Source organism: Equus przewalskii, chromosome 25 (assembly GCF_037783145.1).
Source record: "Equus przewalskii isolate Varuska chromosome 25, EquPr2, whole genome shotgun sequence".
NCBI lineage: Eukaryota > Metazoa > Chordata > Mammalia > Perissodactyla > Equidae > Equus > Equus przewalskii.
Window position 1 is genome coordinate 2,831,727 of NC_091855.1, and position 21,197 is coordinate 2,852,923.

General features: G+C 37.4%; 2 protein-coding genes across 2 annotated transcripts in view; one reads left to right on the forward strand and one right to left on the reverse strand.

The window, feature by feature from the left end:
• WDHD1 (WD repeat and HMG-box DNA binding protein 1) overlaps positions 1-1,240 on the reverse strand; it is a 63,714-nt gene extending 62,474 nt beyond the window's left edge. The window contains exon 1 of the mRNA XM_008524966.2: positions 496-1,240. Coding sequence (XP_008523188.2) covers positions 496-1,133 — 638 coding nt within the window. The 5' untranslated portion in view covers positions 1,134-1,240. The remainder of the gene's footprint in view (positions 1-495) is intronic.
• Positions 1,125-20,469, forward strand: SOCS4 (suppressor of cytokine signaling 4). The gene is made up of 2 exons (XM_008524965.2): positions 1,125-1,266; positions 14,311-20,469. The coding sequence occupies exon 2, from the start codon at positions 14,403-14,405 to the stop codon at positions 15,726-15,728; it is 1,326 nt and encodes a 441-aa protein (XP_008523187.1). The 5' UTR covers positions 1,125-1,266; positions 14,311-14,402; the 3' UTR covers positions 15,729-20,469.
• Positions 20,470-21,197: the final 728 nt, after the last annotated feature.

Sequence of the window (21,197 nt, forward strand, 5' to 3'; positions counted from 1 at the left end):
AAAGGGACCAGAGTAACCCTGGGGAAATATCACTATTTAGGAATCAAGCAGAGATAAGAAGTTAGAAAAAAAAGCCGCCAGAAAGTTAAAATCAACAATAAAAAAGGAAACAGCATCACAAAAGCCAGAGGAGAATAAAATGCCAAAAAGACAGAACGGCACCGCACTTGACAAGTAGGCAGCCAGCGATCTGACAAAGTAACAACGTGGGAGACAACGCAGAGAGGCAGTGTGAACAAAGGGAAAATCTGGGGAAAGCTCACGTCTTTCCAACTGCTCTGGAAGGAAGACTTCAACTTTTTTAACGTACTAAAACCACCATGACGGTCTGAACCGCACAACAATCTAAGGAAAACATGCGTGCCGCTTTGTATTTCAGCCTCTTTCTCTCTAGCTGGATGCGTCCTTTTAGGCTGACTGCTTACACGACATTCAAGAATAAACGTTCTCATATTTACACGTGAAACGTTCTTTTTGTTTCCCAAAGTCCCTTACCTCCCAGAATCATCGAAACAGACATCTGTGTGGCCCTCTGTGTGCCCGTATCTCATCGGCTTCTGCGTGGCAGGCATCTTCTCCTTTGCCTGGAAAGGTTTAGGACCGCTGGTGTTGTTCGAGAGGAGAGGACAGCCGGGGCTGAAGGGAAGAAGGCAGGCTGTCTCCTCCCGGGAACGCTCTCGGCAGCCCCGCTCCCGCCCCGAGGCGGCACCAGCAGGACACAGCCGAGGGTCTGTCTGACGAGCAGCCGGGAAGAGGACACGCCGCTCCTTGGCGGGCGGCACGGACACGGGCAGCGGGAGGCAGGGCCCACGGAGGCCACCGACCCTCTGCGACCGAGGAAGGGCGAGACGCCAGCGCCCGCGAGGTACGGCTTCCCGCGCTCTGGCGCGCCGGCCCCGGTGCGCCTGCGCCGGCCCGCCCACACCGCGCGGGGCCCGACCGAGGTCGCGGGGTGGTGGCGTCAGCGGCGCGCTGGCTGCCAGGAAAAAAGCCAGTGGCTGGGGGAGCGAGGAAGAAAGGGAGGGAGCCGGACGCGGAAGTGGTGGCAGCGCCTGGGGACCAGGTGGAGGCGGTGACCGCGACGTCTGAGACGAGATCCCAGCGCCGAGGGGAGCGGCCTTGCAGAAAGGCATCCGCCTTGTAGGACCTATATGAGGTGCAGAGGCGCCTGGGCCTCCCTTCTCCGCCTCATCGAGCTCCCAGAGTGATGGCGATGGTGATGGCGGCAGTGCCTCGGACAGCCCCAGTGAAACCGCGCTTCGAGAGGTGAGCGGGGGAAGGGCGGTTGCTCCCTGGTCTTGTTCCTTCCTTCCAGGCTCTCGTCACTTACAGGGTTATGATTATTTCGGGATCCCTGGACCGTCCAGCCCCTCCTTTGGGCATTTTCTTTAGAGGAGAGGAGAGCGAGACCCTTCTCAAGCTTGTAATCTTGGCATACTTCCCGCCCTAACCGTGTCGTTTCTATAGAGGTAAAGGAGGGAAGAACAGTCTCAGTTCGCGGTCCCTAGAGGTATGGCGTGTACTTTTATGCTTATTCTTTGGGACTCTTTACATAGATCCCTTAAGAAAGGAACCTGGATTTCTCTGCTCAGACCCCACCTAAAGTTCACTGAAGTGCGTACTGAGATCTAAAAGAAGAGCTAGAACTAAAGTACATTGTTGATGACTTCGGTCCTTGCAACCTGTTCTGAGGTCTTGACCATTGAGTTTATGCTTTGCTTGTGTCTTCACGTTCTCCATGTTGGGAGACTGGTCTCTGATGAAAACCTTCACAATGATATTTTGTGTGTGTGTGTGGTACCCACCTTCTAGTCTCAAGCAGACCTCGTTGTGGCATGACTGAGACATTTTTCTCTTGTACGGATGTCCCCCATTGTTTTGCAAGCTAGTTCCATTGTGAAAAGTTCGAGACGCACAGTTAGACAAACCGTGGTCTTGTTCTTACCGTGGTGGCCTTGTGTAAGGGGTTATTTTGAATACTGGGGCTCCAGATAGGCTTGCTAGACGCTGAGGTTTGGTATATGAAGGAAGAGGAAGAGTGACTGGCAGAAAAAGAACTTGGGATTTGTGGAAAAAGAACCCACCCATTGTTGATTCCCCACGAGAGCAAAAGATACCTGAGACGATTCTTTGTGAGTGACTTAGTCTTATTTGGAGATCATTCATTTTTTAGATACACCTATTTATAATTTTTTTTATCCAAGTAAATATCATTGGATAGACCATGGGGTTCAAGATGAACTCTGATAACATTTGCCCCTTTGTGAATAAATCACCATGAGATTTCAGTGTGGGACTCTTCGGAGCTCAGCATAAGAAGAATCTGCAAATTGGAACAAGAGCTATACAATACCCTAACTATACTATCTGTAGTACCACGTGACTTTAAAACTGTGAGTGGTGTCCACTCTTCCGTCCTTTCAGTCGGCCTTAGCAGTCAAGCCATGTGAGTCATAGCTTAAAGAAAAATTTTATTTACAAATTTCACATAGATGGAAAGAGCTTGGGCCGTAGAGTTGAACAGCCTAGGTTTTAATTTTGACTCTGACAGTTTCTCATTGTGTGACCTTGAATATGCTTCTTTACTTTTTCTGAATCTCAGATTCCTCATCTCTAAAATGCAGGTGATACCTCCCTCTATCGAATTGTTAAAGGATATAGGAGATACTCATGGATGTAGAAAACTAATTATGTCTCATATTATTTATGGAGTACTTTGGGTGAGCATTTACTGGTTTCATTTAAAATGAAGTTGGTTTAAATCATCCAGTAAAATTTTTCAAATACTAAAAGATACATTCTTACTTTGGCTAGTATTATGTTTTGACAATTCCATCCCATTTCAATCAAATGCCTACAAATTTTAATGTCTTCAGTGAGTTCACGGTCTTGTTGAGGGAAAAAGACGTTCAAACAATATGTACAAAATGATAGTGTGGTAATGAAATGTGTGCAACTTAAATGTTAGCAAAATTGGTTATTTAAGATCACATAGCTTTTAAAAAAGGACCATTGTAGCTGTCTGTCACTGATATGGCTGTCAGAATTTTCCAGATGGATTTATTTATCAGTAATAGTGCATGTCTGATAGGAGTGGGTAGGTGAATGAACGGACTGAAAATGATGCCGAGGTCACAGGTTCAGTTGCAGTGAAGGTTAGTTAACTGTGCTGTGTTGTGACCACTCGTAGTACCCTTAGGCTCCTGAATATTGTTGGTCTCAAGGGCAATAGGGTGAGAAAACATGAATATATTACCATTCTGCTGATGGTAGTGAGTAATATCTGTATAAATGATAATATCACATAATCTTAGAGACTCAGCTTATCCAAGAGACATGTCTGTATTGCCTTTTGGAAGGAGTTTTTAAAATGCCTTTTTAGTAAAGTATGTACTTGACATAAAAGTCACTAATCCGTTGAAAGATAAGGCTGGAAGAGAGTGTAACAATAACTGAGGAGAACAGAGTATGGAAAAAATAACATTGAAGGCAGTTTAGAAATCTGAAGATTTTTATATCCCTGAAAGTGTCATGAAACTTACCAGCCTATTTAATTTATTTTTAGGGTAAATAATATTTGCACGTGTATAAACTTTCTAAGGTATAAAAGGGACTACAGTAAAAGTCCTACTCCCAGCTGCTTAGTTCCCCTGCCTTAGAGCCGGTATTTGATTCTTGTATTGTTACGTTAACAGTGGATCCTTACCACAGCAAGATAGATATAATCGTTGTTTTACTGGTGAAAAAACTGAGACTCAGAAAGGTTGTGATTTTTCCGAGGTCACAGTCCTACCAAATGTCGGAGCTAGAAATAGAACCCGAGTCTTTTACCTTCTAATCCTAGGTAGTCTTACCACACTGCCTCTCCAAATCATAACTATTGCCATAAAACTTAGAATTTAGTAAAACATATCAGAACATAATAGTGATTTTATTTGTCTATCATCGCCTTATACTAGTTTTTAGGCAAAACTTGTTCCCAAGGTTGAGTGTAAGCATACATAATTATTATACAGCAATGAAAAGAATAATCTATAGTTAGTTTAAAAAAAAAAACTTTGCCCACTATTTCTCTTGAAATCTATTTATTTACTAAGTTAGCTTGCAAAAACTACAATTTTTTTATAATTAAAAGTTTGGTTATTTAGACCCATAATATTTTTAAAGAGTTTAAAACTTTTTTAAAAGGCCATGTTTAATAAAATCAGGAGTGCTTTATAATATTTCAGAAATGGTGAAGCCTTCTCAGCATCAGATTTTTGAGTTAGGTTTTCATGCAGATTTTCTTGCCTTATGTGTAGGCTTTGTTTCCTTTCTTGTTTTTCTTAATTTTGCCACTTTCCCATCTTTCATTTTTAGAAATTACTTTCTTGTGCATGAAAAGGCTGCTGTTACATATTTTCATTAAGCTCAATGTATGCTGTTTTCGTACATTTTAGTCCTGGCAGTAAAAACATGAGATAGCTGGCATTATCCGGATTTTACAATAGGAAAACAAGCAAAATGAGATTTTTTAAAAATCAGGTGAGTAGTAAGTGACAGTCTGTATTTTGGCTCGTGTTTGACAATTTAGCAACTCATGCTATTTCGTCTACACCATGCTTCATTTTTAAATATGGTACAGTGAAAACTATAGATTGTTAAATTTTTATGGATCTTTAAAACTTAAAAATTTTCTCCTTGGACTAAATTGCTCTTATATGGGCGAAAATGTCTAAATTGATTGCCTCTAGGTAACTGAATTATAGGTTTCTTCTTTTTTAAACTTTTCTAAATGTTCCGTATATTTTATAATGAGCATATATTATTTTTATAATTAAAAAGTCATTGAGGGGCTGGCCCGGTGGTGCAGCGGTTAAGTGCACATGTTCCGCGTTGGCAGCCCAGGGTTCGCTGGTTCGGATCCTGGGTGTGGACATGGCACCGCTTGGCAAGCCATGCTGTGGTGGGCATCCCACATATAAAGTAGAGGAAGATGGGCACGGATGTTAGCTCAGGGCCAGTCTTCCACAGCAAAAAGAGGAGGATTGGCAGCAGTTAGCTCAGGGTTAATCTTCCTCAAAAAAAAAGTTATTGAAAGGAAAAAATACATCTGTACAATCCAATTTATTCCCTAAAGAGTTACAATAGTATATCTTAAATGTTCTCATTTCTAAGATTCTGTTAAGGTCCTTCCACTTCTAGAAGTCCATGTACTGCCAGCTCTTAGTTTTCTGTTCTCTCTCCACTCTAGATTAACCTTCTTCAGTAACAGGTTCCTAGACATTTTATCTTTAGCATGCTCAGGAAATGTACATTCATTTTAATATTAGCCCAAGTTAAAGTTTCTCCAAAATTTGTTCCACAAAAAGGATTTTTGGTAAGTTAAATATAGGAAACTATGGCTTCAGCCCGTCTCTGAACTGAAGGACCTCTTGGAACTTTTTGCTAAATATGCGTTGTAGTCTTTCAGAAGGGAAGCATTTCCCAAACTTGTATGACAGGGAAACCCCTATTTCTCTAACATATGTATTAACATCTTTTAGAATTAGTGTCTATAAGAGTACAGATTGGGGAACACTGGCGTAAGCAAACAATAATTAGGAAAGTAAGTGGAGAAAGTGGGGAGAACGGAAGGAGACTATGGTGGTACTAATCACTGGTTCCTTTTTTATCCAGTTAAGTCCCATGAGCCCTGGCTTGGTAGCATGAAAAAAGGTGATACTTTAAAATATTTACTGGAAATGAACCTGTGTTGCTTTTGTAATGAGAAAAAACATTTTTTGCTTCAGAGATTTTTCTCACATGAAAACCCTGGTCATATTTTTTCCTTAACATTCTGAGGAATCCATCTGTTGTCAACTATCCAATATATTCCATTTGTAGAGCATAAATGTTTCCACAGAATCCAACTCAAATATCACGCTCTGATCAAATATGGAGGATATGACCCACAGAATCCAATTCAAATATCACAGAGTATGGTCAGAATACTCCCAAGGAGTTTCGGGGCACATAATGGCAGGTAAACTTAGGAATCATGGATTTGGTAAGGAAGTTCCCACAGCAGAATTACTACCAGAATAATAATTTATTCTTGAATTCTTTTTGTAGTATAGTAAATTATTCTTTATAGGATCAAACTGATTTTAATTTAGTGTTTACACGAATTCTGGTCTTAGGAATACATCAACATTGTAGATATAGTAGTTGTTCAATGAATAAATAATATGTACAGTAATGCTCTGTTATCCAGCATCAGCGAGAATATAAATGAATTTTCCAGATAAATGAAATTTAACCCTTTAATTGTTGGCTTTTTAACAGTTTTCTATAGAAATCTTGAATTAGAATTACCTTCCTAGCCTTATTCAGCAGAACTAACTAAATGTTATTTAAATCTGTTGTTAAAAGTGTAGGATGGCTAGGTTGAGCCTTCTGTTATCACTGTCACTGCAATTGGTGGTAGAACCTAGGCCCAAATGGCAACTAAATCTGGGAACTTGTTTTCTTGAAAAAGGATTTTATGTAAACTTGCTTTTTAGACATTTGCCTCTGGCTCATTAAGAAATAATAATTTAAAAAAAAGTCACCGTGTACTCCCCAGGGCAATGTAACTTAGCTGCCTTCATAAAAAATTAATTATTGAATCAAGAGCCAAAACAACCTTCTCCCAAGTGATTCTTTCGCCCTCTTTAAAGAAAAAAAAAGCATCTTTGCAGCTTCCAACAAAGGTCTTTGATTTGTCAGCACCTTTCAAAGTATCATCTTTGATTTCTGTACTACATAAAAGAGTGGTAGTAAAGCCACCTTATTATCATTTTGTATCTCTTCTTCTACCTCATTTATACAAAATTTGTGTGAAGTTCCAAGAATACTTGAAACTAATTACGTTTATGTCAATTTTACCTCAATTAAAAGTAAAAGAATTAATGATACGCTATTTGAAAGGAGTCGTTCAGATTCAGAGGCCTACACTTTTTTTAATTCAGATTTTATATGTATAAGCAAGACACCAAGGTACTTTTTTAAAACTCATCTTTAGTCTTTAAAAACATAACAATAAAAATAATTTTGTTCTTACTAAAAATTAATAATGTTATTTTTATTGAGAGAAATGTGATTGAATTTTTTATTTTTAAATTTTGGTTTAATGAAACTTCTGGGAGAGATTAAAAAAATACTTTTCCCATGTTTTAAGTTTAAAGATGTGAGATTTATATATATGATGTATTTTTATCCTTTTTTATAACAAAATCATGGAATAGTGAAAGAAATTCTGAATATCTTTTTTCTAAAAAAATCTCTCCATAGCGTAAGTATTTTAAAGCAGATACTTTCTCAGTAATTATTAAGATGTTACTTAGACCGTGAAGTGACCAGGTAAATGTTTTGTTTTGCCTTTCTTTCTTAGTATATCTGCTAAGTAGCTTTTGAGAGCCCCTTGTTATCCCAGTAAAGGTCATCAAATTTAGAACACTTGGCATTTTGTAAAAGCAAAATGCTTAACTCATCTGAAAAGTTCAACAACTTAAGTATTTTGGCCTCAGATAACTAGCAAACCTTGTGTGTTATAAATTTTTCACGATCGTGTCTATTTACAAAGTATTGTAAAGATTTTTCATTTAAGATAATATAATCCACAAATCGATTCCAGCAACATGCAAGCAGTTGTGGTAAACTGAAAGTCAGCAAAGAAATGGAGAAGGTTGCCATTAAGTCCTCAGCTTTTTGGAACTCCTTTTCTTCCCTCAGAAACAGCACCCCATCAGACAAGTAACCATCTGACAGTGAGTGATTATAATATTGTCAACCATAAATTCAATAATAATAATCTTTAAAAAATTGTTAGACAAATATAAACAGAGGTTAACTTTTCTTTCTACTTTGAAGACCACAACATTAAATGACATTCTGGCCTGGGTCTTGATATGCTGTGTTTTGCTAAATCAATTTTTTTTTTTTTAAGATTTTATTTTTTCCTTTTTCTCCCCAAAGCCCCCCGGTACATAGTTGTATGTTCTTCGTTGTGGGTCCTTCTAGTTGTGGCATGTGGGACGCTGCCTCAGCGTGGTTTGATGAGCAGTGCCATGTCCGCGCCCAAGATTCGAACCAACAAAACACTGGGCTGCCTGCAGGGGAGGGCGCGAACTTAACCACTCGGCCACGGGGCCACCAGCCCCACTAAGTCAATTTTTTGCCATAACAGTTCTGAAAGTGAGATTTCTGAAGCCTGAACTCAGTTTTCCAGCAAAAGAATAGCTATGTGAAATTTATATAAGGCTATAATTCTGAGATAGATACAAAAAGTTAACTAGTCAGAAGATTTTCTATGCATTAACTCTTTTAAGTACAGGTAAATGTATGGAAAATTCATCTAGGGTGATGATATTTACCCCTTTATCTTATGGACACTTGCAGCATTAGCACATGTAAGAACAGTTAACCTAAAATTCAGAGATACTTAATTGATTGGTACCTATTATATATATGTTGGTAAGCCTTGCCAAAGTAAACCTGTTATGTTAGCATATAAACTTGTATACAAGAAGGCTGGAAATTAGTTCTTTGGGGGAAAATGTCAAATTGTTCTATAGCTTCATGGTCTCTTGAGTTTCACCTACATTTGGCATAGTGATCCATTTTCACTTTGAAACATTAGTTATCCTCCTGAAAATTGTATTTGCTCATTAACTTTGTAGGTAGCATTGGGCTAGAGACAGAGGTATGCAGTGATTTCTTTGTTATGAACTATTTGTAAAAAAGTGGCTTAGGCACTTTAATAAAATAACATATCTAATATGTTTCCTTTTTTTTTTTCTTTTTAAAGATTTTATTTTTCCTTTTTCTCCCCAAAGCCCCCTGATACATAGTAGTATATTTTTTTAATTGTGGGTCCTTCTAGTTGTGGCATGTGGGGCGCAACTGAAGCATGGCTTGATGAGCTGTGCCATGTCTGTGCCCAGGATCCGAACCAGTGAAACCCCGGGCCGCCGAAGCGGAGCTCGCGAACTTAACTATTGGGCCTCAGGGCCGGCCTCCTCTGTTTCCTTTTTTAAAAAAATATGTGTTAACATTTATTGAGTACTTAACACATTTAGGATCTGAGCTGAGTACTTTACATGCATTATTTCATTTAATCCCCAACAGCCCATGTAATAGATAGCATCAATACCCACATTTGAGAGATAAGGAAACTGAGGTTTCAAGGTCGTATGGCTAGTACAAAATAGACTGGACTCAAACCATATTTCTGATGCCTGCTGTCACTGTGCCGTGGAACTGCATCCTCGTCATATACATGTATAGACATAGTGAAAACGTTAAAATGGTTACTAGATAGTAGGATTATGGCTATTTTTTTCTTCACAACTTTATTCCTACTTTGAATTTTTCACAGTATGAATTAGTTATTTTTATTTATGTTCATCAAAATGATATGTGCACCTAGGTTAAAAATCAAATTATGCTGAAAAGCTTAGGTAAGGTAAGAAACGCTGCAGTCCTCTCCTACCCATCCCAAAGGCACCTACTTTCAAATCTTTTAATTGTTTTTCTGATGTTTTTAAGTAACGTGCTGATACTTCTCTTTCTTGATTCACCAATTATTAGACATTTTCAGTTGAGTTCTTATGATATGTGGGGATTTCCCTCTCTTTTAGTCTCCTTCCTGTCTTTCCATTCTGTTATTACAATTAAGTCACAATTTTGGTGAATATGTAACATGCAGAGCCAGGTGTTTTCCAATTCTATTTTCTTTCTTGTGTGTTTGAATTTTCCTGTAATCAATAATTACCTAATTCTTTTTCCATTGCTTTCTTCTCACAACTGAATTTTCCCAAAGTCAGTTCTGTTTTTTCCCTCAAGATCTTCCACCTTGGAGCCTTATGCCCTCGTGTGGTTGGTTATAAGGACAGGTTGCTCTCTAGCAGCTTTGGATACCATGTTGTCTGGAGACCTCCCTTCATCATCTCAAGAATTCACATCTCCTCTCTCCTATGTTAAGTATCTTGTTTCCTGTGTTGCGTCCTTTGTTTTGGGTTTACATTGTAATTTTGGAAGAGCACAGCATCCAATGTGAGGTAAAATTGTTGATACTTTGCACATCTGAAATTTTATCCGCGTATTTGATTGATAATTTGGCTGTTATCTTTTTAAGGTTGGAAACTAGCTTTTAGCTTCAATGTTACTGTTGAGAAACCAAGTCCCAGTTTATTTACAGTCCTTTGATTGTGACTTTTTTCCCTCAGGAAGATGTTTTTTATTATTTTTTTAGCTTGGTTACTTTTATTTATTTATTGACTTACATTTTTGTTTTAGCTTATAGTATTATTTTATTCACTTAGCATGAGATTTACCCTCCTAACAGATTTTTAAGCATACAAGACAATATTGTTGGCTTATAAGGTAGGAAGACTTTAGTATCTCCTCTTTATCTCTAGGGTTCTGAAATTTTAGAATAATATAACTTGGTGTGTGTGTGTTTTTTCCCACATTGTGCTGGGAACTCACTGGCCTCTTTGAGCATGGAGGCTCATGTCTTTCAGTTCTGGGAAATTTTCTTTCTTTTTTTTTTTTCAAGATTTTATTTTTCCTTTTTCTCCCCAAAGTCCCCCAATACATAGTTGTATATATTTTTTTTAGTTGTTGGTCCTTCTAGTTGTGGCATGTGGGATGCCACCTCGGCATGGCCCAATGAACAGTGCCAGATCCGCACCCAGGATCCGAACCCTGGGCCGCCAAAGCAGAGCACGCCAACTTAACCACTTGGGCACGGGGCTGGCCCCTGGGAAATTTTCTAATATAGTTTCTTTGATAATTTCCCCCCTCCGTTTTGTTATTTTCTGAGAAATATCTGTATTGATCCTCTAATATTCTTATCTTTTCTGTCTAGTTAACTATTTTTTTTCCTATTTCTTGTCATTTCTTCAACTCATCCTGCAACTTTCCTATTGAATATTTTATTTCTGCAGTTGTATTTTCAATTTCCAAAACTTTCTTATTCTCTGATTGTCCCCACCTCTTCTTACTCATTCACAGGTCTAATAATATCTTCACCTAACTTGGAAGAAATCAATTTGATTTTCAGCTCCTTTCATGGTTAATGTTTTCTTCAAGTTTTGTTTTAGTCTCTCTCGTTTATGTTAGAGGCTTTTCTCGAAAGTCTGATGACCTCTGAGTATTCATTTATATTCTAGAGCAAATGAAGCACAATGATACTGCCTAAAAACTGTACACGAGTAGGCGGGGCCTGTAGACTAGTGAGCTTCCCTCCATGCTTGACTGGTCTTCCAGCTCTTTATTGGCAGATGCCCACATATCAGCATTTACAGGCCTTTTCTCTTAGGCCATTCTGTTTCTCCAGCAAACTCTCTTCCAGTCTTCTATTAGGAGGTATGAGTCTGGCAGCTGGCGTTCTGGGAGCTGAACGGAGGAAAGAGGGAATTTTCATTCTGATTTTAGTCCCAAGCCTCCCCTCTACCCTTGCTATGTCTGGTATCCAAAATCTTGAACCTCTGTGGTTCAGTTTCTCCAAATAATAAATATCCCATCTCCTCTAAATGTAGGAGTAAGAGCTGGAGAGATCTAACTGCTCTTATGTAAATTTTCAACCTACCTCCCCATTTTCCGCCCTGTCCTCCACCCACACCGTGTGCCTCTGAGTCCTGGACTTTGCCTGCTCTGTTGCCTGCCTTCCATCCAGGCACCTCTGTGCCTGATGTCACCACCCTCTCCACTGCTGAGTCAGTTATTGCTCCTCCATTCATTTTCTGTCTCCATTTTGTGACTCACATTATAGATATCTGCTAGTTTCTTTGAAGATGAAGTTTGTGTTTTTACTTCTCATTTTTCCTTGCTTTGGGCTGACTTCTGAGAAGGATGGAGCAAAAAGATTTTCACTCAGCCATGTCAAACCAGATAATTACTTCTTTTATAATCAGAAAAAAACCCTGAAAGCTGTTTTCATTTTGAGGGGAAATCAGGTTACACCAGTCATTAAGGAATTTAGTAATGGAAAGCAGCATTTATAACTAAAGGAAGCATTAGAATCACTAAGAGATTTTATGGAGAAGTTTGTTGTTTTTGAAGGCAGGGAGAAACTGAAGCAGGCGCTGGTAAAAGTGGGAATGTCAAGAACAGAGGTAGAGAGCTTAGCTCTGATATTGAAGGAAGAAATGTCACAAGTTAGAGGCAGCAAGGAGACAAGATGAGGGAACTCTCATCCAGTAAACAAAAGTTGGTCATATGGCAAATAAACTGCTATTTTGATATGTATAATTTTTAAATGGTTGGTTTGTCTTAACTTCTTTTTTTTTTAAAGATTTTATTTTTCCTTTTTCTTCCCAAAGTCCCCTGGTACATAGTTGTGTATTTTTAGTTGTGGGTCCTTCTGGCTGTGCTCTGTGGGACACCGCCTCAGCATGGCTTGATGAGCAGTGCCCTGTCTGCGCCCAAGATTTGAACTGGCAAAACCCTGGGCCGCTGAAGCAGAGCACACAAACTTAACCACTTGGCTACGGGGCGGCCCCTGATATTTTTTTAATAAATAAAAGCACCAGGCATTTCAAACCTTAGATGATATATTTTTTCACATTATCATGCTGAATAAAAAAGTTGAAATTATGTAGTATAACAAAAAAATGTCTACTTGGGGCTCTTTTTTTTTTGGAAGAAGATTAGCCCTGAGCTCACATCTGTGCCCATCTTCCTCTACTTTATATGTGAGACACCTGCCACACCATGGCTTGACAAGTGGTGTGTGGGTCCACACCCGGGATCTGAACCGGTGAACCCTGGGCTGCTGAAGCGGAACGTTGCGAACTTAACCACCGCACCACTGGCGTGGCCCCTCATTATTTTTTTTATCTTGAACAATATATTAAAGTGTAAGTTCTTAGTAACAAGTAAGTGTGTCTTCTAATGAACGACTCTTCATTTTCTTCAGCCTACTTTGTTGTTTCTGTTTGTTTATTTTTGTTCAGGGGAATTTAGTCAGTGAACAACCAAATCATACTGTTGAGTATAATTTTGGTGTACTAAGTGATGATATTTCTTTCAAAATTATATTGAAAATATTTTTCCCTATGGATTTTAATGATTATATATACCAGTTAGCTCACTAAATCAAAATCATAAGTATAATGACCAGATGCTATTCAATGTTCAGAAATGGAGTACCTTACATGGCAAGTCTGTATCATTAGTTCACACTTTTAAGCACTTCCCAATCATATTTGCCACTGCAGATGCTTGTTTCAAATCTTACTGCTTGAAAATTGATTCAAGTAGCTCTAAACATTTACTTGACTGGTGGGATTGTTAATGCTTCTCTGACATAATCAGAAACTTAATTATAATCAGAATGTTGAATGCAACTGATTTTCTCAGTCACAAAATTCAACTTTCATTTGCAAAATATTTGAGATTATAGAACCCTTCCCCCCAGTTCTGGGCTTAAATCTTATTCTGCCTAAGAATAAAGTAAATTCTGTCTACAACCAATCATTACTATTAGTCGTAATAAAACTCCATATTTTACATTGTAAAATAGTTTAGCCAATTTCATAGGAAAGGCATTGCCCGATAGAAATTTATCTGCTTGTTTTTCAAAATTATCAAGGAGAATACAAGGAAGAGTGTGTGTGTGGTGTGTATGAAATACCAAATTGTTATGCAATTCCATATTTTCTAAAAATTGCCTAGACTGATAGTGAAGTTGACCAGTTATTGAAATAAGTTGACAAAACTGCATTGGGAATGCTTGCATGGCATTCCTACTGTTCAGTGGTGATTATTTATTTAATAAATTCTTTAACAACTTTTATAACTTAAAACTGTTCCTATTTTCAAACAATAGGAGAGAAAACTGGGGGAGGGAAGTGAAGAAACTATATAAGGTAGTGGTCCTCAACCACCAGCTCATGGAGTTCTCACTGTCTCTTACAAAGAATTCACTGGCCTGCTGTGAAATAAAAATAAAGGGAGGAGAGATGGGCATAAGATGTACCCCAAGAGTACAAATTATTCAGATTTTGAGCATATATTTTGGCTGAGAGAGGAGACTTGGCTTTTTCTGATCCACAATGAAAAAAAATTAGCTGTGGGAAAGGAACTCAGATTCTTGATTCCATGCCATTATGAAATTATTAGTATATGGTAAAGCAATTTCTTTAAGTGGGAACAGAATATGTTTAACTGCCTCCCAACATATCCAGTACTCTGTCTTTTTCATGTACTAACTATGCTTTTTCATCTTATGTCTAATTGGGGCTTAATATATAAATTATACAATGTGAAAGACAAATGATTAATGATTTTTTTTTTCCTTAGATACGTCCAGAAAGTGCCCAGAAGAAACTTCCTGCCAGAAAAACTGAAAAAACAATATTCATAATACTGGAATTTGTGGATAATTTGTTAAAATGGCGGAAAATAGTGAAAATAATAGTAAAAATGTAGATGTAAGGCCCAAAACTAGTCGGAGTAGAAGTGCTGACAGAAAGGACGGTTATGTGTGGAGTGGAAAGAAGTTATCTTGGTCAAAAAAGAGTGAAAGCTGTTCAGATGCTGAAACAGTGAATTCTATAGAGAAAACTGAAGTTCCTTTAAGGAGCCAAGAAAGAAAGCACAGCTGCTCATCTATCGAGTTGGATTTAGATCATTCCTGTGGGCATAGATTTTTAGGTCGATCTCTTAAACAGAAACTGCAAGATGCTATGGGGCAGTGTTTTCCAATAAAGAATTGTAGTAGTCGGCATCCTTCAGGGCTTTCATCTAAAAGAAAAATTCATATCAGTGAACTCATGTTAGATAAGTGTCCTTTCCCACCTCGATCCGATTTAGCCTTTAGGTGGCATTTTATTAAACGACACACTGCTCCTATAAATCCCAAATCAGATGAATGGGTAAGCACAGACTTGTCTCAGAGTGAATTAAGGGATGGTCAGCTAAAACAAAGAAGAACCGTGGAAGAAGAGGTGAACTGTTTCCCTCATACCATTGTTCAGCCCTGTGTCATAACCACCAACAATGCTTCATGTCGAGGTGGTCCTATGACTGGCTCTGTGATGAACCTGGTTTCAAATAACAGTATAGAAGATAGTGATATGGATTCAGATGATGAAATTATAACACTTTGCACAAGTTCCAGGAAAAGAAACAAACCCAAATGGGAAACAGATGAAGAAATCCTGCAGTTGGAAACACCACCTAAGTATCACACCCAGATTGATTACGTTCACTGTCTTGTACCAGACCTCCTTCAGATCAATAACAATCCGTGTTACTGGGGAGTTATGGATAAATATGCAGCTGAAGCTCTACTAGAAGGAAAACCAGAGGGGACCTTTTTACTTCGAGACTCAGCACAGGAAGACTATTTATTCTCTGTTAGTTTTAGGCGTTATAGTCGTTCTCTTCATGCTAGAATTGAACAGTGGAATCACAACTTTAGCTTTGATGCACATGATCCGTGTGTCTTCCATTCTCCTGACATTACTGGGCTCCTAGAACACTATAAGGACCCAAGTGCCTGTATGTTCTTTGAACCACTTTTATCCACTCCTTTAATTCGGACTTTCCCGTTTTCCCTGCAGCACATATGCAGAACAGTCATTTGTAACTGTACAACTTATGACGGCATTGATGCCCTTCCAGTTCCTTCTGCTATGAAATTATATCTGAAGGAATATCACTATAAATCAAAAGTTAGAGTACTCAGGATTGATGCACCAGAACAACAGTGCTAAGAAAAGGGTAGGAACACGGGAATGATTATATACGTATTTTTATTTAATATTTTTCTTATTATGCGGCTTTGAATTTTTCTACAAGGGCAGTTAGAGTCCAAAATAAACCTCTGCCCTAAATTTTACTTCCAAATCAGTTTTATTTTTCTTATGATACACTGATTGTTTAAGGTTACAGACCAGGGGTTAATGGATATTTTTAACCAGGTGTTTGGTTTTTGTTTTTACCATGTAGATTGTATACTTAATTTTTTTCTTTTCTTCATTGTAATTTGCATATGATCCATGGATATTTGACATTTGGTAGGCATTGCAAATAGTTAACTAATCTGTATTTCAGACTTTTCTTCCAAAATAATCTTATGTCCTTTCCTACCATGTAAAATGCTTTAACCTATGCCATTGATATTCCTATACAGAAAATATAATTTCCCCAACCCCTTTTCAGGCTTGTTTTAAAATTTTTTGGTAAAGCTGAGTGTGTTGTAGTTCACAATCCATACTAATGTAATTGACTTTTGTAATTTACTAATAGGGATGTTAAAGGTAACAAAATTGATTAAAATCAAACTAGATGTATTTTCATTTTAAATATTAACTATAAGCAGAATTACAGGATTACTAAATTCGATTAATCTGGTCAGTAAGAATCAAATGAGACCATGACATTTTGGAGGTGAATTTATTCTACAGTGTGGCATGGTCATTTGTTATTCCTGGAATAGATCGTTCTCTCAATGTGGAAGAGTTACCCTCTTCAGAACATAAATATTGTTCTTTTCTCATTGGAAGTTTTAAAAATAATGATAACACTATTAATAACTAATAGTTACTAAAGTACTAAAGCAACTGTGGGGTTTTTCTGTATTTATTTATGAACTGTTGTTTCTACTTAGCTTTTTTATAGAAAATCTGAGCCTGTTACTTTGGGGAGATGCCACAGTTTATACAGCCACAAATTTCCATTGGTAACTAAAGTGTACCTAAGTAGTTTTTAGTTATTTTAAATTGAGCTTGAATAAAGATTCAAGAAGTAAACATGGAACTCAGTATTCAAGAAGCTTAATAGTGTTTTTAATTTTCAGGTTTCAAATAATTATTTCTGTCTTCAGAATTAACATGTCTTCATTGTGGCTTCAAAAAAAGAAGACATTTTGAGAGCTCATGGCTTATGCCATACTGAACAATACTGGGCACCAGGTGTAATCTTTCAAATTTACTATCCCAAGAGCAGGGAAACATTTCTAGAAACATCAATATCCCAATATAATAAAGATAAATGGAGTGATATCCTATCCTACTCCTCTTTTTTTAAAGAATCAATGAATAATAAATTTCCTAGACAGTTGTTTCTTCTGGCAAACTATATACCCCTTGTGGAAACTGGCATTTTAAATATCATAGTAATTGATTTCTTGATGGTAGTTTAGCTCTAGTACGAAGCTGCTTCTACCTGGATTGTAAGAAATTTGACTCAGATTTCCACGTTAGAACAGATGTTTCTTAAGTATCATTGCTTTTGTGTGGAAGTAGCATTTCCCTTTCCGAAATTCTGCTGTTAACATAAAGATGGCATTTTTTTCTCAGTGATCTCAAGATTGTCTTGGTCCCAGTGAGGGATAGCTAGTAAAGTGGCACCTCTCTTAGCAGTGATGAGGCTCAGGATATCGTAACACCAATGTCAGGATAAATATCTCTTCTAAAGATGATATTTCCCTTTACAAAAGTAGGAAAGTCTCATACTACCTCATCTTTCTTGTGGCGCTTTTGTAGATCACTGAGAAGCTTATCTTATTTACCAATATAACAATTCCTAAATATCCATCTTTGGTGAAAGAAAATTAATAGTATAGTAAGACTCTACCCATGATTATAGTTTTTTATCAGAATTTGATAAGACTTTCTGTTTCTGTGAAACAATTATTATTTTAAATATCTTTCCTTTAAAAATAACTTTTTATCTACAGAAAAACCTAAGGGGTGACTAGCTAACAAATATTCTGTTAAAGGGTAATTTTATAAAGAAAAATGAAATATAGTTATGTTGTCTTTTATAATGATAAAAATTAGTGTTTATATGAAAATCAAGATCTAAGTAGCTTTTCATATATTCAAACTGGTTGCTTGTGATATATTTTCTCTGGCTTTCTTATTTTTTCAACTTCAAGGTATTAATAGCTATTACCATTTTCAAAGTACTGCCATAAATATAGCCTTTAAGTGATGATCTGATAAATGAGAGCAGGGAAGAGACTCGTTTACTCTGAAATGGTTTGTATTTTTCCTTTGGTATTTGCTACAGTGAAAAGAAATCTGCAAAGTGGAAATATAAAGACTTGAGAAGGGAACTGTTCATGATGAAGGAAAAAGAAAAGTGATAATTTTTTAAAGCACTAAGGGGTTGGAATTTAGGAAAGTTAACCCCTTTCTCAGTGACTTTATGAGGACTCATTTAGAAGAGCATGCAAAGAGCATCCATTTAGAAACTAATTCATTTAAAAAATGTAATTATTGGAATCTATAAGTAAAATGAGTAAGTTTTGAGAGGAACAATGTGGAAAGCTACAAGTATATCTAAATATAAATTTTGTGACTCTAAGACGCTGTGAGCATGTGAAAAGTGTAAATTCCAGAGTTGAGAAAGCATTCAGCATGGTGGAAATGTTCAGAGCTTATTGGTAAGAGAGGCTGGGGCTAAAATAAACAAGATAAAATATTAAGAATTTAGGCATTACCTCAGGGAAAAGCCTTGACAGTGAAAGGGACCTATTTAATCGCTAAAAGCTAGTCTGGACCACACACTTAACTGCACTTTGGGAATCCTGCACTAATCAGAACTATGCTTGACTTTTCTATTTCTCTCTGAAGCTTTTCAGGACATACCCCTCCCCACCCCTTTTTTTAAGCTACAGCATCTTGATTTATAATATAATTCCTGAAATATGCTGAATGGATTGTTTTAGGTTCCATGAGCATTTTTGTATGAAGAATTGTATGTGATCTTTCTATAACCATGCCATTCACTTAAATAATTCATAGAGGGAATGGTTTAATTTAAAGGAAGACCTAATAGGAAGAAGATTAAAGGAAGCTTTTAGCCTGTGGCTAGATTTATTGATTTGGTGATCAGACCTGTGTTCTTTCCTGAATTTCAGCTAATGGCAAACTGTGGTCGAAAAATGGCTTTCAGTTAAAAGTTTGACTTATTATAAATAATATAAAGAATCTCTTAGTAATTAGAAATCCTTTAAAAAGTAGAGCAAATGTGGCAAATAGGACTCATATCATTATACAAATTCCATTTCTTGTTATAAGAAAAACACAAACCATTATCATTTATTCATGAGCCAAAGCCATTAAGAACATAAATCAAGTTATCAGCTTCCTGTCTCTCTCAAGTTTGGATCATATTATAGATCCACGTAATAGAGAGCTTCCTTCCTGTGAAACAAAAACCTTGAGACCTGGTTCTTATAAATATACTCTTAGTTTTCATTAAAAAATTTTGTCAGTTTTAGCTATATCAGTCAAATAGGTTATATATTGATTTTGGTAGAGCAAATTTCACAGGAAAGCAGACTTATAAGACATTCCTGGAGACAACACAAGGAAAACAGTGTTTAAATGTATAATAGCCCGTGGGTTAGATAATTTAATACTCAAATGAATAAAAGATTCTAAGTCAAGCAGATTATTCTTCCTACTTTGGGAAAAAAGTCTTTGCAATTTTGGTTTTAACAATCAGTTTCATCATTTCTAAAGATTGAACACAAAGCACAAAGGGTTTTTCTTTTTTAATGGCCTGCCAGAAATGAGCAACACTACAAGAGTCTCTATATATTCTAATACATTAAGATATTGGACACAAGATGGAGGTAACTTTTTGAAACAGATTGGCTTCTAAGTTGAAATGTAAACTAATGGATATAACCCAATGGAAAGGGATTTAGGGCACGAGTCCTATTTCAGATAAAGCCCGAGTCTATTTTTTATTTGCTTTTTTAATTTTGAATAATCCTAAATCTTTGCCTTCATATCCTAGCATATAAAATGTAAGTAATAGTACTTGTCACTTGACTTCCTGAAGGATAATTCTTCAGTTAAGAGGTGAGCCCTTGAAGCGTACTTGAAAATAATTTCTATACAGCCATTAAGTACTAATGTGATGATAGGTTTTCAAAGCATCCCCTTCGTGGACCCTGCAGATTCACATTCACTTTGGCTTGACTTGACAATAGAGAGAACAGTACAATTTGAATTTATGGTTTAGACTCTGCAATTAAATGAAGAGTTGCAGTTTCCTCCTACCCTTAATAAGGTTTATGTAATAGTGATGTTTGCCTAAGTTATCCTCAAAGTTAATTACACTTGCAGGAAGTAAAGAGAATCGCTTTTGCAGTGGTTATAATCAAATCTAAGCTTTCAGATTTGAGAGAGTGTAAAATTCAAAGAGGTTTACTTTAATTATGGTGACTTTTCTAGAACTGGATAAATTCTGTATAAAGCAAGTCTGAACTTGATATATACTTGGATATACAGAGTATACGTAGTGACTGCACAAAGCTATTAGAACTCTTGACAGTCAGGTTTGTATGATCCACTTCTCACCCAAAAAGAAGGGAGGCTCTTTCCATTTCTAGTTGTAATCCTGAAGTTGAATGTTTCTTCTTGGATGTGAGTTCAAATAAATTGAATAAATTTTCATTTCTTCTTAATTAAAACTTCATATATAAAATCCAAAGGCTTTGTATTTTGTTTTAAAAACGTATACCCTAGGGCCGGCCGGGTGGCCAAGTGGTTAAGTTCATGTGCTCCGCTTGGGTGGCCAAGGGTTCCACCGGTTCCGATCTTGGGCGTGGACATGGCACCACCACTCAAGCCACGCTGAGGTGGCATCCCACATGCCACAACTAGAAGGACCCACAACTAAAAGTACACAACTATGTACGCGGGGGGCTTTGGGGATAAAAAGGAAGAATAAAATCTCTAAAAAAAAAGAAAAGTATATCCTTACCTCACACGTTCAATGTAGAATCTAAGAAAAACTTTAAAATCTATATTCTTCCACATTTTCTCATGTATAATACACTCCTTTCAGTTTTTTGTGTGTCAGTTTGGGTCTTCCAGAAACATGCCAAAATGCAATTAAATGTGCAAGGGATTTATTGGTGGGGGGCGGTAGGAGGGGCGCCTATGAAGGATAAAGGGGAAGGGAGCAGGAGAAGGTGGGGAGTCTTCATACCACGTTGCACGTCTGACATCTGTGAAAGAAAGGGAAGGATTGGGTAGGGTGGGCTTTAGACTGCAAGGCAGTTCTGGGAAAGCTAGATGGGGATTTAGTTTCCAAGCAAAGATTGCCTGTGGGAGCCCACGTGGGACAGGAATGGCCCAGCTCTAGAACCCCCACCATGCTCAGTTATTGGCTGGGAGCTTGGGCAAAGCTGGAGGCTGTCAGTCACCTGACCAGGA